This window comes from Pterocles gutturalis, unplaced genomic scaffold (genome assembly GCF_000699245.1).
Source record: "Pterocles gutturalis isolate BGI_N339 unplaced genomic scaffold, ASM69924v1 scaffold12990, whole genome shotgun sequence".
NCBI lineage: Eukaryota > Metazoa > Chordata > Aves > Pterocliformes > Pteroclidae > Pterocles > Pterocles gutturalis.
The window spans coordinates 41,650-58,873 of record NW_010143556.1 but is presented as its reverse complement, the minus strand read 5'-3'; the positions used below and the strand labels follow the sequence as shown (position 1 = coordinate 58,873).

At 46.2% G+C, this 17,224-nt stretch overlaps 1 protein-coding gene across 1 annotated transcript in view; it reads right to left on the bottom strand.

Annotated features, from left to right (window-relative positions):
* LAMC1 (laminin, gamma 1 (formerly LAMB2)) overlaps positions 1 to 16,423 on the bottom strand; it is a gene marked incomplete at its 5' end in the record, with an annotated part of 22,169 nt that extends 5,746 nt beyond the window's left edge. Inside the window, 17 exons of the mRNA XM_010084790.1 lie at positions 1,785 to 1,941; positions 2,096 to 2,274; positions 3,137 to 3,279; positions 3,734 to 3,887; positions 4,204 to 4,449; positions 5,790 to 5,978; positions 6,071 to 6,292; positions 7,157 to 7,269; positions 7,539 to 7,728; positions 7,816 to 7,938; positions 8,794 to 8,930; positions 9,035 to 9,133; positions 9,232 to 9,349; positions 11,415 to 11,603; positions 12,514 to 12,680; positions 14,072 to 14,202; positions 16,119 to 16,423. Coding sequence (XP_010083092.1) covers positions 1,785 to 1,941; positions 2,096 to 2,274; positions 3,137 to 3,279; positions 3,734 to 3,887; positions 4,204 to 4,449; positions 5,790 to 5,978; positions 6,071 to 6,292; positions 7,157 to 7,269; positions 7,539 to 7,728; positions 7,816 to 7,938; positions 8,794 to 8,930; positions 9,035 to 9,133; positions 9,232 to 9,349; positions 11,415 to 11,603; positions 12,514 to 12,680; positions 14,072 to 14,202; positions 16,119 to 16,423 — 2,862 coding nt within the window. The remainder of the gene's footprint in view (positions 1 to 1,784; positions 1,942 to 2,095; positions 2,275 to 3,136; positions 3,280 to 3,733; positions 3,888 to 4,203; positions 4,450 to 5,789; positions 5,979 to 6,070; positions 6,293 to 7,156; positions 7,270 to 7,538; positions 7,729 to 7,815; positions 7,939 to 8,793; positions 8,931 to 9,034; positions 9,134 to 9,231; positions 9,350 to 11,414; positions 11,604 to 12,513; positions 12,681 to 14,071; positions 14,203 to 16,118) is intronic.
* Between the last annotated feature and the right edge of the window lie 801 nt (positions 16,424 to 17,224).

The following is a 17,224-nucleotide window of genomic DNA, read 5'->3' as shown; positions in this document are numbered from 1 at the left end:
GCAGGAAGAAAAGTTGGAGCAGCAGCTTACCATTGCAGGCCACGTGTTGGCAGGTTAATCCCCTACTGAAAGGGGACCAGCAAAGCCATTTCATAAGTCAGTCAGCTTGAGATCAAAGTCATCACCAGAATGTGCATTGAATATGAGAAATTAAGTCATTAACTACTACTAAGACAGTCCTGCTGAGTGTTGGAACTGACTCTGATGGGGAATTCTGTGTTCGGAATAATGTTTTACCTCTAGCATTGACTAAAAAAAGACAACAGATCTGTTCCTCAAAAGGTATGAAATATCTGCTTTGTAAATTCTCTTTAGCTTAACTCCTAGAGGTAAGCAGAGATGGAGTAATAGTGGGGGTGTACGTTATTCCCCCACTTTGGGCAACAGTGGCTGCTCCTGAGACACACACCAATGACAAAAGCCGGCAGGAGAGAGGACCCAGCCTTGTTTCTCCAACCTGTAGGACCCATGAGCCCCCCAACTTCCCTAGATTCTTGACCACCCAGTAACTCCCCGCAACGCTGTCTTAATAATGGAGCCATAAAGCACAGACACGTCTCATGACCGGGGGGAATTACTTTTGAAGAGGTGAGATTGTTACTAAGAGATTAAGTACAAGCAGAAGACTGGAGGCCTCCAAAATTAAGACTTTTCCCACATACGTTGCCTTGAACTTGCAGCGTGTCCTCTATATTGAATGTTTGACTGACACATTTCAAAAATATACTACAAACTACATGTCAAGTGGAAAACCAAAAATGAGTGCTACAGGTGTGTACAGATGTTTGCAAGTGTAGTTTTTGCACTTAGTTTGCAAAAGTTAGAAAAAAGGTTCAAAAATAATGCCACAAACCCCGGTGCATTCCCTCACTTTTCTCCAACCCCCACCCTCCTGCCCCCTATGTGGGACTATTACACAGGCACGGATGCGAAGCAGGCAACATAAAGCCACCCCAGCTCAAACCGAGAAAGCTTCAGTGATCATTCCCACCAACAGGAATATTCCCAAGCAAACACAAGCATTAGATGTGCATCAGCTTCTTCCTAGCTTCACACAAAGGGGACAGATTTTTCCAAAGTGGTCTCAAATCACTGAACCAACTCCCAGGGGACCATCTATAACCGCAAAGTCAAGAGTCGTCTTCAAGTTGCTCTTTTCCAAAACACACATCAGCTTACACATTAAAAAGACCCTATGGACAAACCACTGTCATACTGCTTAATGTCCTGCTCACAGACATTCTATGGTAGAGGTGACAGTACAAGCATCTCTTTGAAGCCAAGTTTAACAGGAAGAACAGCTGCAGGCCACAACGGCAGCATCTTTCAGAACATTATACAATTTACTGTGCGAAAATTAAGCTTGCCAGCCAGATTTTGAAGCCTTCATTCTGATTGCTGATAATATCCCAATAATAAGTTCTTTTATCCCAAGATGTGTAAGCAAATTTATAAGCATAATAAATAAATACGTATATGGGAAAGTCTTCTGCTTGTTTAAAAAGTAAAAACCTGCTTTGCGTCTGGAGAAGAGGGTAACACTTGCATCTGTACAAAGCTAGAGGCAGATCTTTACTTTGCACGTAGAAGAGAAACCACTGGGAGAACAGCACAGCCACCCCTGTTTTGATAATAATGTACATCGTCACAGAGCTATCTGAAATAGCTGTCTGTCCTGATGCACAGCATAGGCTTGAAATAAAATACACTACGTCCAAAGGTAACAGGAACATCCAGCGACGACCTAATTTCACATTGATCCACGTTTGATCAGGTCAACTCACCTTTGCTGTTTTGTGCTTCTTGGAGCAACTCCATAACATCTCTTTCTGCTTGCTTCAACCTCTCTTCAAAGGCTTGATCGGTTACAGTTTCTTCTCCGGTACCCAGATTTGCTATAAGATTTTCCAGCTCCTGCAACCTCTCTCGTTGCTCTGCCACCTACACAAGAGGGACAGAACACAGCTATGACACAGGGCAAAGCACCTTGAACCTCTCTGGCAAGCATCAGCCAGCCACAGGTGTAGAAGCTGCTGCACAAGTGAGCACATGCCACTGTCTCCGGTGGTACCAACAGTGGCATTTGTGGCCTTACCTTATCTTTCACTAATCTGTAACAGGCTGGACACTCTTGGCAGCCCGGCCACGAGCGGTTGTAGAAATAGTTCTCTTCACACTGGTCACAGCGGCTCCCCACGAAGCCTTCCTTGCATTCACAGCGACCATTCTCCCGGCACTGCAGGGAGCGCGAACCTTCGGGATCACAGTCACAGGCTGCGGGGAAGTTAAACCTCAGTCAGACTGGAGGAGAAGTGGAAATACCCTAAAACCCACAGTGTGAGAGCATACCCTCAATAGCCTAAAAATTCTACAATGAAACAGGGCACAAAACTATGGCTGGAGCCTCACTCCCAATCACAGCACTTCTAAGCACAGCAGGGCACTCTGTCTAGCCAGACACAACATTCATTGCATGTGTTCACAGTGTCGCTATTGCCTCTCCCACAAAGCATTATAGTTTTCTACCCCATTTCACTGTAACCAACTGCAGTTAACTTTTCTGCTCTTTACAGGCAGGGATATTGAGAAGGAAAGTTTGGATCATCCTGTTTTTCAATCACGTTTATAAGATCTGTTGCTCCTCAAGACAGAATCTGTGTATTCGGGTCCTTTGCAGAGCAGCTGTGCAGAGACTTAACATGAGGAAACAAGTTTGTTGAAGGACAAGATGCAGAGAATGTATTTGAACAAGCTGCCCAGAAAAGCTGTGGAAGCTCCATCAAGGCCAGGCTGGATGAGGCTTTGAGCAACCTGGTCTAGTGGGAGGTGTCCCTGCCCATGGCAGGGGGGTTGGAACTAGATAATCTTTAAGGTCTCTTCCAACCCAAACCATTCTATGATTCTGTGATCGTTCTATGATTTACACCGAAGAGAAATGAAAAAGAAAGAAAAAAGGGATAACCTGTTGTACAGGGACCAAATTTCACCATGCAAGGTGTGGACACAAAAGTGCCAACTTCTGCTGTGATGAACAGCGGTGTGAGAGAATACCTTCCCAGAGATGGTTGGAAAGCAAATACAAGGCTGGCTGTGCAACATCCTTGCTGTCTGCCTCAGTCCAACCTCTCAGACTTACGTTTACAGCCTTCAGAGCCAAAGCCGAAGTGGTTGACCTCGCATCTGTCGCAACGCTGGCCGGCGACACCAGGCTGGCACTCGCACTGCCCAGTTCGGATGTCACACTGGCCGTTGGTGGAGCCCAGCGCGTGGCAGTTGCACCTGGGGGAGGCAGCAACACATCAGGCGGTGACACAGTGGGGAGGCACAGGTGAAGCACCTCTCTGCAGGAGCCCTAGCGAGTACAGCTCAATGTTTCCATGTGCCAAAAGTCAGTGTTCTTGCTGTGCAGATGCAGGAGGAGAGGTGCCCAGTGTTTGACCTGTGCAAGGTCACTTGGTGCCTGCACTAAAAAAAGGAACCCGAGAGCCCCTGGTACCAACGATCACGCTGTCATGTGCCACTTTTCTATTTAAAACCCCGATTTAAAGCTATTTATAAGTCAGGATTTTTGTACAGCCTTCATAGCTGCTCCTTGACTGCTGCCCTTCCCCACCCATAGCAGCATCGAGGCACACCAGTTACTTGCTGCAAACGTCACATTCCTGCACAAGGTAAGCACAGACCCGCCCCAAAAAAAACCAGGCTCTTTGCCCCAAGCCAAGGGAAATGTCACCTCTCACAGCCACGTCCACTCTGGAGGTTGAAGAAGCCAGGCTCACAAGCACTGCAGTCCCTCCCAGTGACATGAGACAGGCACTCACACTGCCCGGTCACTTGATTGCAACTTGTCTGCTGATTCACAGTGCCATAGGGATTGCAGTGACAAGCTGCAAAAATAAAAGGGATGGAGAAATATGCAGAAAGTTAGAAGTCCCTTGTGGTTGCTGGTACTCTGGTAGCCAGTCCCTAAACGGGCCGGGATCCAAAATATGCAGCAGCCCAGTCACTGTATCACACAATGCTTTTGCTTCGATGGCAGTAAGTGCCTACAAATACAAGCACTTTAGCAAGCTAGAACCACCAAACCAGGACAAAGCCACGCATCGCTGCTGACGGGCCTGAACAACAGCCTAACAACACATCAGGAAACTGCAGCTCTCAATGACAAAACAATTTTTAAATGCAAGGGAAACTAGCTTTTACCTCTGCACTTGTCAGCAGGATCGGGGGCCAAGGGGTTCCCGAAGAAGCCGTCTTTGCAGCGGTCGCAGTAGAAGCCGGCGGTGTTGTAGATGCACTTGAGGCACTCGCCCGTCTGGCGATCGCAGTTCCCCACGGCGTTGGGATCGATGTTGTCGTTGCACTGGCAGAGGCGGCAAGGCCTCACAGCACCATTTTCACCCAGTGGGTCTCCGAAATAGGCATCGTCACACAGCTCACACCTCTTGCCTGGGATGCGACAGAAACGCACATGTTGCAGCAGAATGCCCTTTGCTGCCAGTTCTGAAAAGAAACTCTCCAGCTTCCGCCCTTTCATCCTTCTGATGGTGCCAGAAAGGTGCACAAAACTACACACCAATCCCTCCCCATCTCTAAATTTAAGCCACTTTTTCCCGGGAACTTTGCATTATGAATTATTTCAGCTCCTCCATTCCCTCCTATCCCTTTAAGCCAAACCTATGTAATTTGTTGTTAATTTAAGAGTCCAAGCAGGCAGAGCTCTGTGGAGCAACACTGCTCCAGGAAGCCCCACTGCCAATGAGATCTGCCAAACCTCCACAGGCAGCCACTGAAGCATCCAACTCAGCAGCTCCCTACACTTACTGCAGATTTGAGCTCCCCAGACAGCTACAAGCTCCATTTTTTGCACACACAAACCCTCTTTTCTCTCACCTTTCCCCTCACATCCCAAGAAGGTGTCAGGAGACAGAAGGAACTCTTGTGCGATCACATAGCTAAAAGTGAAGATGAGCTTGTACTGACACTTGAGCTGCAGGGAACCTGGAGCCCTGGACTCTGCTTTGGTTCATGAACCGATGGCACCCATGGGAACCCCCAAGAGCTGCCTCTGTGCTTGGTCAGGGGCTTTTCTAAGCATTTCAAGCATTTACAGGTATTCTGTACTTTGGCCTCTGCCATGCCAGGCACAAAACCAGCAGAGAAGTGTGGAGGCTGCCAACCATCCTAAGGCTTCCTTGCTCTTTCCAGGCAGAACAAAAGGTACATGCTCAGACTTCATGGTTTATTGCCAAGAAAAAAAGATCTGTACCTGCTCAAGTATTTCTTTTTAAAACTGCTGACCATAAATTTGGTCAGTGTTTGTGAGTCACTGCAGCCTTCCTGCTTTTCCTAGGGAGGGCACTGACCCTCCCCTGCAAGCACCCCACAGTGCCTCTCCGGCTGGCAAACCGCATCTTCTAATTTTATTTCAGTCTGTCCCACCTTCCTGGCTCTTTTAGATCCATCCTATTTTCTGCCCAACACCATACAATTAAGAAGAGCTCTATTAGAAGCCAGCACAGCTCGCCTATGTAGCACAGAAATGTTCAGACTTTGCACAGATTAAGCCTTTGTTTCTCTTTTGGTTTCAAGAGACAGGCACAAAGAACACGGGTAGCCCTGAGCCTCACTCAGTACAGAAAATAGGGCTGAGGAAGGAGACACATTTGAACCAGAAGACATCGCAGCTTTCCGTGCTCCTTACTGCAGGTCAGAGCCCCAGAACTGGCAGGAGACATTTCCACAGGCATACAGGGTGTAGAAAAAAGACCCTCCATGTCAGAACACACCTGTAGTGCCAGTTTGGCAGCTGGTGCACACAACCTCCTTCGTGCGGGGCACAACGGCACAGCTCGAGCTGCCGGGGCACGGGCAGGGCTGGCAGTCTGAGGCTGTGCCTGCTGTCGCATCTCCGTAATACCCATCACTGCACTTCTCACAGTGAGACCCCGCCGTGTTATCCCTGCAATTGCACACACCTGGAATAGAGAGGGACATGGTTTTTGCTTCATCATCCAACACAGAAAGAACCGCCCCTCTTACTGCGCCCTGTTTTATCAGCCCTTCTTACCAGTCTCGGGCTCGCACGTCTCGCTGTGACCGTTGCAAGCGCAAGGCACACAGGGGCTGTAGGGCCCGAGGCTTGGCGTCTCTCGCCGGTATCCAGAGGAGCAGCGCTCACAAAACTGCCCCTCGTATCCTGCCGGACAGGAGCAGCTCTCCACCCAGGTCACAGGCACGCCAGGTCCAGGGCGAGCGCTTGTGATGGTAACATCATCCAGGTGGCCGGCACCTAGAAAGCACCAAGAGGGGGAAACACTTTTAACCACAAAGGCACTCATCACCGCTTCACCAAACACACATCTGAATGGTGCAAGAGACAGAGAGCTGGATACTCGCAGTTGGTAAGGTGAATCAAGAAGCAAAATCCTCCAGGAAGGTTTAGACAGATGAAAAAAAGTAGCAATATAGCTCAGGAAGGGCACGTGGAGGGCAAGAAAGTTGAGAATAACAATACAGAGGAGGGTGCTGAGAACTGCATGTGAGCAAGCACAGTCAGTTAAAACAAGGTACAGTTTGCATGCCTATGGCTTCCGTTTCCAAATCAAATACCAACATCAATTCCTGTCTTTCTAGGGAGGACATAACATCTCTTTAATACACTGTCTCTAACACAGCGTCTGCAAACCATGCCTTGGGGCAAACTCTTCAGCTGTCCCTCTCAGGCTGTTCCTTTGTCTGGCATTTGAAAGCTACCCCCTCTCCACCCAGCCCCTTCCCTGGAGCAGAACTGAGCCCAGACAGAACATAGCTGGTTTTTAATTTACAGCAGTGTGTTTGTACCACCACAGCAGCTCGAGAGCACTGAGCAGAGCCTCAGCTCCCACATATTAGCAGTGGCTACAGCATTCAAGGGATGGGTTGCTCCACATCTTCCCTCCCCTCCATTTCACAACCCCACATGCTTCTGTATGAGCCACTTTGACTGAAAACACTTCCAGCTTTCCCACCTTCCTCAAATGAAAATTCACCCTTTGCATCTTTCTGCAAAAATTCTTCACAGACTTTGCCAAATAACCTGCCAGAGCTATTTATAACCAGGCCCTACAATAAAGCCACCCGAGCGCTAGACAAACTGGTCTGCTCCGCAACTTACTTCTCTCGCTGTATGTCCCACGGATCTTGATGGAAGTCAAGTTGTGGAGAAGCTTCTGGAATTCAAATGCTGTAAGAGCAGGCCTCCACGGGTAATCTGTAGCCTCGTGAAGCCTACGGAGAAGAGCCATGCATCATCAGCAAAGCTTTCAGATGCTAACAGCTGCGCCCTTTTAAAGCACGCTTTCCAACAGTGGTATGCTATTGCAACATACTTCACATATGCTTATGCAATGCTGCTAGACAGCAAGCTTCAAATTAACCTGATAAGACTGCTCTTATGAGCTAAAATTAATGCTGTTTGTTTTCTCAAGAGCTCAAAGGCCGAGGGCACCATAAGCTAGGTCCCAGCTGCGCCCACCACGCCTGGAGAGTCCTCTCACCTGAAGGTGTAGGTCAGCGCGTTCTCACTGGGGTAGGGGTTGCCCTGGGCAATGAGCGGCACCGACACTCTCAGCCCAGCTCCTTCCAGCACCACGTCCTCTGCGGAGAGGCGTGTGTCCCGTCTGTCCACACGGAAGGAGAAGGTCAGGTTTTGCCCGTAACTCAAAACCTGGTTGCCCAAGAACTTGCCTGAAAGGGGAAAAAATCCTTACAGTTAGTGGACAGAACAGAAAGTGCACAAGCAGCACAGAAAGCCTCACTTCTTGAGTGACCTACGTGGTGCAACAAAGTACATAGGGAAGTAGCTGTCTGAGGTAACAGAGATATCCTGGGTCTCCGCACTCCACTGCAGTAAGACTTCCACACCATCGCGCTGCTCAGCACGCCACTCGTCCTCTCCTGAAAAATCAAACATGCAAGAATTAACACCCTTTGAAGATGTAGCTTTGCACACAGTTCTCATGACATACTGCACACTGCTCAGATGTAACTAATCTATAGTCTGTACACTCCCACTAACAGACTTCAGAAAGTAGCTGTGCAGAAGAACAAACATCATCTTTCCAATTTAAGCCCCTAACTCAAGTGACAACTTGAACGCTCTGAGCTTTGAACCCTACAACAACTACTTACTCAAAATCTTTCTAAAGAACAAGGATGGGAAATCCTGCAGTCTCCTACAACTTGACACGAGTTTCAGCCTTCGTATGACTGTTCTCCAGTGGAATTTTAATTAAAAAGATGTTCTTTTCAGACTACGCAGCATGAAAACACACATACAGAGGAAACTGACTGTATGAAAACAGATTTTTCTTGAGCTTACAGACCCATCAGAAACACAACTATGTTTTATTCAGGGCCTTGTAAACCCAAAATGTAAACTGATTATAATCCTCTCAATCAGAAACTCCAGATTTGGTTCTAAAACTGAGGAAATACCCCTTTGCCAGCACCTCTCTCCAAGATAGAAAAGGTTTATATTTGCAATTCCCACTTGCACCTGCATGGTGTACATTAGCGCTGGATGCTCAAGAACAGAGCTGTGAATTCACTCCTCCCCAGCTGAACAAACCAGCTGCAGACACGGAAGCTCCCAGCAACTTCGGAAGTAACTCAGCACTTCCAGAAGAGGGATCTTGGACCTGCCTGCCCAAGGCTTGTGGTCTTGCACAGAGAGGAAGGAGCAGGTTTTTTATTCACTTCTGACTTAAATCTACAGCCCAATCCAAGATACAAAGGAATGCTCAATTTTACCAAACTGGAAAGTGGAGGTTATGCTGTAGATACTGTAGCCGACAGCATTGGTGCAGACTGAAGAGTGTCCAAAACAGAAGCAAGGGGTACAGCCCCTTGGATTGGAGGAGTCCAGATGGAAAAATCCAGGTTTACATCTGAAGATGTGAAGGAAAGAGAATTAATTTCCCCAATGCTTACCCCAGGTCATCGCTCGAATGTTTCTCATTCTTGAAACAAAGCCATAGGAAGAGAAACTCACCTCTCGCAGTGGAAGCCTTCAACATTGTCCTTGCAGGTACACCGCCCTGTCTCGACATTGCATTCCCCTGTGCTGCCAGCCAGATTGCAAGAACAGGGCCTGAAAGAGTCAGGAGAAAGGATAACTCATTAAGAGCCACACAGAGAAAGCTTTAAAAAGGTGCCTGGTTTTTCTTTTAGAGTAGCAGTTCTCCTTACCTGCACCCAGCTTCGGAGAGGGAGTGGAAACCTGGCTGACACCGGTCACACTTCTCACCCATCACACCAGGTTTGCAGCTGCACTGGCCATAGCTGTCGCACTGCGTGCTGAGGGAGCCTGCGGGGAGAGCAGGGACAGGCACTTCAGCACACCCACCCAGTTCTACCAGCCTGCAATTTTGTCAGCTTTACAAAATGGGCAAGAAATATGGGAAAAGAAAGCAGGACGCATAGCTTCAAGCCAACGAGTGACAGCTTACCTAAAGACTGCCTCTAGGTTACAGGGACTTTTACCCCTAGCAGCTCCGGAGAGATTAATTGTTATCTAGTCTTCTAAATTATTTTCAGCTTTAAAGTATTCCTACCGACCAACCTTTTAATATATAAGTACAATTTAAACTTCAAATTGCATTCTCATCCTTATTTCTATTTCATCCTTAATGTTACCTTTGCATGCCTCTCTAATTCCATGCCTGTTTTACTCTGCAATGCACCACTTCCGAGATTTTATTCCCTGAATCCCCTGTGTTTTCCCTAATCACCAGCTCCCCTTTGCCAGGGGATATCCTGACCTCTCCCTTTCATGCTCCGATTTCCTCTCTTGATTCCGAAGTTGGATTTAGAGACTAAACCACCTCTTTGAAGCAAGGTTGCTTGTGCCACTATTAACCCTAACAAACTCTTCAGCAAAATTCTCATTTTTGGCAGGATATCTTCCTCAACACTGCTCTGTTCAAGCAGACTTGCACAAAAAACTGTAGCAGGTTTTTTTTAATTTGTGGTGGACAGAATGCTTTCTCCCAAGCACCAGTGTAGCTAGCAGCCTAGGACTTGTCAGCACTGTAAGAGTTAACTACCAAGAGAAGAATATTTTAATATATAGAAATAGTTGCTTTTTTCCACTTCAAGCCACACCAGAAGATTATAGCAAAGCAAAGAGTTATAAGATGATTAGGCTAGACAGGACAGAACTCATAAAACCTTTACCATATACAGGCAAAGTTCAAATCCTCTTTGCAGTCCCACTTATGATTATTTAGGAAAAAAACTGTACTCAGACAAAAAATAGCAATCTAAACCAACCCAGAGGCTTCAAATACGCCCTGGGTGCCAGTGTGCCATGGGATACCAGCTGCTGGCTAAATTATAAAGCCCTTTGAAATCTGTCCTTAAAGACCTGAGAAGTCACCTCCCTGCCTCTTCTCGACCATCTCAGCTGACACCAACTCTCATTCCTCTTAAAATAAGGTCTGACAAAAGGACCTGAGAGAGCAGACAAAGGAAGAAAGAGGCCTTTCTTGGTCAAAAATTTCACAACTGTACAACTCTCTGACCAAATTAGATAGGCGACGTACCCTGGCAGACCTCTCGCTGGCTGCTTTTAAGGCATGCTGCAAGCAATTACTTATTCCAGCTACTCTATTTTGGAACCTCACATCATAACTTACTATCTGTTACCCTTTGTCTCCTTCCCCCTTATTTGTTGTGGGCTGGTGTACTTACAGGATCACTCCATACAGATCAAGTGGTTCCCTTGACAACAAAAGATTTGTTCTCCTGACAGAATTTTTTCTCTGAGTTTTTTTTCTTTTTTGTTGCTGGTGGGTTTTTTTTTTTTAAAGGAGTTTAACTACATATTTTGAGTTTACTTTCTTTTTTCTAACCCCCACCTCATTTTGTGTTTAAGGTTTCACTGGTTTGTATTTATAGCGCTTGGATACTCAGTAGGAGAAACTGATGCAGCTAAAGTTCACTACAATTCTTCAGTATGAACAACTTCCAGAAATATCTGCTCACATCATCTTGTTTATTAAGAATTTAAATGAGCTCTTTAGTATTGGGAGTGTCCAGGGTAACACATGTGCAGTGGGGAAAAAAATAAAAAACCAAAATAAAATCTATTTCAGAACACATTTGAAGGAGTAAATGCCGCAGAGGTGAATCATCTGCCCCTACGACCCCAACCCCAATTAGATCCAAGGATAACTTAAAACAAAATACAACCCAATAAACATTTCCTACACAGGAGTTGGGGGAAAAAAAGGAAGAAAAAGGAAAAGGAAAAAAAAAACCAACCAACCCTCTTTTTACCCTGTAGTTTGCAATTAGCTGCATAACTGAGAGAAGAGCTAGCTCGTCTGCATGGAAGTTTGCAAGCAGAAACATTTGCTGCCACTACTTACCAACTGGGTTGCAGCTGCAGGGCAGACATCCCTCCTCGCTCCCCAGGCGATAGAAGCTGTCCCTGCACCTTTCGCAGTGGGCACCATCGGTGTTATCTGAGCAGCCTGTGCAGTGGCCCCCATGGCCCGTCGAGCGGTACAGCTCAGGGTCGAAGTAGCACTCCTGCGACCTCCCGTTGCAGTCACAAGCTGTGAAGACAAGGGTACTATGAGTGAGCTGCACGTGTGGCCATCCAATGCCAGCAGTCACAAAACCCACTACACGAAGCTCAATATCAAGTTGTAGCGCAGCTGGAGTAGGAGCCTTTAACCACGCCGATTCCCACACACAGACCCTCTAAGGCTTTCGTTCATCAATGAGAAGAAAAAGGGGGAAGGATGTTAGTGTGGTGGTTGAATGTGAGGCTGACTCCATGCTGTAAGGAGAGCTGCAGGAGATCCAGGTTTCACTGGCCTGTAGAGGGAAGCCACAGGTCTTGAACCAGCTGGGACCAATCAACACACAGAGGTCAAACAGGAAGAAAGCTTTTCTGTCTGAAAAAGCTTCCCCATAAAGTAAACTACCAGAAGCTGTGGTCTGCGACACAAAACTAAGCAAAATAAATTGGCATTCGGTCATAGAGATCCACATTTGCAGTCCAGAACTGTCGCAACAACCTCAAAACTGGATGAAACAGATGACAAGTAACTGTAAAAACCAACAACCCAAATACAAGAGGAAGTCTGCGGATGCTAAATGAGGAGGTTTTTGACAGTCAATTATACTCCAGCACACTAAATACAGGGTTTTTTTTCTATGGGTTTAATAAAGTACAAGCCTGTACATTTCTGCAGCACACTTCCTTCTTTCTTAAAGATGCCTTCCATCCTCCTCCAGAAAGGAGATGCCCCTTTCTAGGGACCTACCAGAAAGCTCCTACGGGATAGAAGTGGAATGACCAGCAGCCCCCACAAAATCTCTGCTGAAAACCACCAGAACTGTGCATAACACTGGCTAACTGAGACAACTTCAAATCATGTAGGGCCAGCTTCTGGATACCAACAGAGGCAGGGGACCCAGCCCATGAGAGATTTTCCCCTTAAGTGAGGCCACACATACGCAAGCATTCATTGGCGCTCTCTGCTGTCGCTCTTCTCCACGGTCGGTCATTGAAGAAAGGAAGACACTTCTCGCAGTCAACCCCAAAGGTGTTGTGTTTGCAGTTGCAGACCAGCTTCCCAAGCTCATTCTTCACACACTCGCTTGCATGTCCATTACATTTGCATCTGGTTAATAAGAGACAAGGAACAGGCAATTAAACTCCAGGGATCCAGGTCACACACAGAGCAATCCCAAAAACACAGCCCTGATCTGAAAATCTGAGTCAAGACAGTTGTTCACCCTGAAGAAGAGGAGGCTCCAGGGAAACCTTATTGAGGTCTTTCAATATCTAAAGGGGGTTTACAAGAAAGATGGAGACACACTTTTTACCAGGGCCTGCAGTGACAGGACAACGGGCAATGGTTTTAAAGTGAAAGAGAGCAGGTTTAGATTGGACCTAAAGGAATGTTTTGCAATGAGAGTGATGAGACACTGGCCCAGGTTGCCCAGAGAAGCTGTGGATGCCCCATCCCTGGAGGGGTTCAAGGCCAGGCTGGATGAGGCTTTGAGCAACCTGGGCTAGTGGGAGGTGTCCCTGTCCATGGCAGAGGGGGTGGTAGACTGGATAATCTTGGAAAGTCCCTTCCAACTCAAACCATTCTATGAAACAAATAGGCACAGCACACTCAAAGCAGGCATTTAGAAACACGAGAACATTAACCAACTCCTTCACAGTCTGCCACTGAAATAGAATAAGCTGAGTAGGAGAAGCAAAGATGTTGCTGGCTTTATTTAGTATATTCCCCACAGCTTCTCTCTCATGAGAGTCCAGGAGAAGGCATGCATGCTGGCTGTATGCTTGTATCAGTAAGAAATTAAATAACACCAAAGAGACTAATACAGAAGCCTGGGGACCTCCACAGGCTGGTGGTGCAGCCAGTGCAAATCCCCATGTTGTCAAATCTCAGCCTCAGGACTGCTCTCTGCAAACAGTCCAAAACACTGCACTGGTCTCAGCTCTGCTTATGAGAACGTTTTATCGTCAACAACTTAAGATTTAAGCATTCTGCAATACGCTTTGGCAAAAAGGAATGGACAACCACGTCATTGTACAATGCTTCAGATCTTGATAGGAGACAGCTCCCAAAATACACATGAAGCAGACATTCACATTTTTCTACTTACTGTTAATTCTAGGCTACAGATATAAGCAAAAAACAACAACACATTAAAACCACACAAAGCACAGCATAGAAAAAAAGTTGGGGTTTTTTTTCTCTTTTTACATTTTTGTCACTCTTTTCAACCTCTGCCCTCCCAAATCTCTTAACATTTGACCTAATCAAGGAAAAAAAAAAATTCCATTTTTGCCTGCCCTGAAATTATAGCCACAAGAGGTTATACACACTATTTGATATTTGCAAGCTTCATAAGATTCATTCTACTGCATTTTTGCTTTAGGACAGTCAATAAAGACCGGAGCCTAATGGTACCATGTGAGTATAATCAAAATCTTTAAAAGCCTTTGGTCAGGATTACTAGAATGCTTAAGTACAGAGGTTTATTGTCTACTCACCTACCACCCACGGCAAAATCAGAAATTGCATAGTAATAAGACTTGAGAACTTTTGGGTCATTGAAAACTTCATCTCCAAATGTGTTCAGACGATTGAGGGTCACTCTGATATCTGTAGCTGTCACCCACTCCTAGAACAGACAGAAATACCATCTGGTTAAACATGAAACACCCAAGAACATACCAGTGTTGGGTCATAAGCAGTTGTATTTACAAAGTCATTCATTAATTAGCAAGGTCCTTCCTCACCGTTTTCCCCCCTGCACCTTCGAAGCTCAGAAATCCCTGCTCAAGCAGCCTTACACCCCATCCTCTTGGTTCAAATGTGTTTTTGAGACCCTGCTCCTCTCTGGGTACCCCTTCCATTGCCTCTTCACATCCTGACTGTGGGTAACCGCTTCAGCAAAAAAGCGCAGTGCAGGCAATCACATGAGCTTGATAATTGTACATATCTACCCAACTGCAGTTTTCCTGCAAAGCTATACAGCACCAATGGGAAAAGCTTTAGGGTACACTTGGTTTGCAGATGTATCCCACCAGACAAACAGACACAGACAGACAGACAAATGAAGCTGGGGGAAGCTAAGGAAGAAAAACACAGGCAGATCTGACTTACAGCACAAGAGCTTTTCATAATATTTACACAGCCTCTTCAACACACTACCCCACCCTCCTCCAGCAACAGCTAGCAAACGTAGCCTGTCCCCAAATTTCACATCACCTTCAGCCAGTGACTGTTGTTAGTACCTCCTTGTTTTTATTCCAGCTTTTACAATGCTGTTTCCCTTCCAACACCATAAAAACATCCTTGTATGTACAACTGCACTGCAGCTGCATTGCTGCTTAGCCAGTACAATAAGAAGATTTGCTGAATTACAAACACTGGCATAAACACATGGAAACGCTGAGCAGAAAATACGCACTTACTTCAGCTCCAAAAAGCAACACCAGAAGATTGTTTGGGTTTTTTGGGTGGTGGTTTTTTTTTTTTTGGTTTTTTTTTTTTAAACTGGCAGTCAGGTCTCTATTCCTTACATAGAGAAGTTTATCAGAAAATTATATGCCATATCGCTAACTTGAAATCTTTCTGTTCACCTTAATGATGAGACCCCGTTCTCTGCAAGGGCTAGCTACACGAATGAGGTAGCCAAACTGGTTCTCTTCCATTTCGGGAGTTCTTCTCCCTTCCCCATTAATCTTTATTTTAATTTCCAGAAGCAAGCCCCACCAGATTCTGCTTTCCTGCCTGCTGGCTGGGGATCACGTCTCAGTCTGCTCCTGCTGCTTTTGAGAGGAAAGGGAAGAAAGGGCAATCACTGTTCTGAAAGGAAGGAGATGAGCCCTGATGGGGCAAACCCCAGAGTTTCAGCTCCTTGTTGTAACAGAAGCTGGGGAAGTCATCATACAGCATACAGAAGGTGGCAAGTAAACTGGACAAACTGGTGCTCCCAGTATGCTCCTGACCACTGCCCAACCAGTGTTGTGAATGGCAACAACAAAAGCTCCCAACCAAACCCCCTCCCCAAGCCACTTGTAAAAGAAACCAAATCCTGTGGTTAAAAATCAAGCTCCCCACCCCCAACATACACATAAAAGAACAGGTTAGGGTTTCCAATAACCCTTTATTTGTTTAGAAGAATCTCACATTTCTTAAATTTTTGTGCTCAAAATATAAGTGCAGATGCCTCAAATATTCAATTGACTTAGGCTTTACTTTCCTCTGCCCTTATATCTGAAACAGCAAAATGCCCACAGCTGCTTTCTAAGCATGCAGAGATTTGCATCCATTCTCTAAAGACTTCCATGATGCCTAATGACAAACCATCCCTAATGCTACTGATTTTCCTTTTAGTACCATAAACTTAGTAACAGAGCCAAGAGTTCAACTCCTCCTTCAGAAGCCTCTCTTTGAATTGTCCATCCCAACTTACCTGTGCAAGGGCCTTTCAGTAGGAGCAAGGGCTGAGGCGTAGCCCACAGCCACCATCTGCAACAACTAAACAAACTCAACTCAGACCACCCCATCGACTTAGTCCTGCTCACATACCTGTAGCACAGGGCTGTTGTCAAAGTTATAGGCACTGGGACGCCCCTCCAACGTTGAGAACGCCACGTTGCCCCCAGTGAGGGGGGAGATGTCACTGAACTCATCTGTACAGAGCGCCTGCTGCTCATCCTCCCCAGTCCGAATAAAGCCCCGATTGACTTTGTGATATGTGCTCTCACAGGAGCCACTGTAATACTGGTAGGGCACCCATGGGCCATCTTCCCTGGTGCGTTTGTAGATCGCAAAGCTCTCTGGCCGACTGGTGTGAAACTTCAGACGCACGTACGTGATGTCAAAGGCCTTTCCTGTGGATGAGGGAAGAAAGGCAAGAGAAAGACTCAAACAACTTAATCCAGAAAGAATGGCAAGAGCTACACTACAGTTCTCCCTTTAGAAGAAACACCTCCTCCAGTACGATTCTGTAGGATAAGAAGGAGCACAAGAAGCATCTCCTCCAGTCCTACGTACTGCATCTCCTGGCAAAGACAAGGTGAAGCAACTGAAGACAGAAGTCGAGGGCAGGCTGAGTAGATAAATAAACAGACCTACAGACTTCTGTGCAACCAAACACACATCTCACAATCTGCGATTCCCTTTCACAGACATCACTAACAGTGCCTGTATCCCAACAGACGATATGTTACATCAGAGCCATGAACAGTTTGTGTGTATCTAAGGCCAGGTCCAAGTTAACCATGCCATTTGATAATATTTCTTCCAAGTACATGTGTGGGAGAAACACTATTAACCAGAGAGATAAGAGTCACACTGCAGAGTTTGTTTTGTACCTGTGCTTCCTCCCTAAACAGACGATATCTCAAACTCTTTCTACTACTCATGAAGCTGTTCCTCCAGCAGTGAACTACTGAGTATACCCTCTTCTACTCACTCCCTGGGAAAGACAAAACAAGGTTTAAGTTTCCCAGACCATATGATTGAAGTTGCCAAGACACTTGTCAGATCAAAATGCAATGATTTACAAACTAGCCATGTTCTCCCTCTCCTAGAAGGATAAACGTAAACCCACCTTCCTTCCCTCTATTCATCTCCTAACAGGTCTGTGGCAACCAGCAGACCATCCTCCTCATGGATTCTTCTCCAGTCAC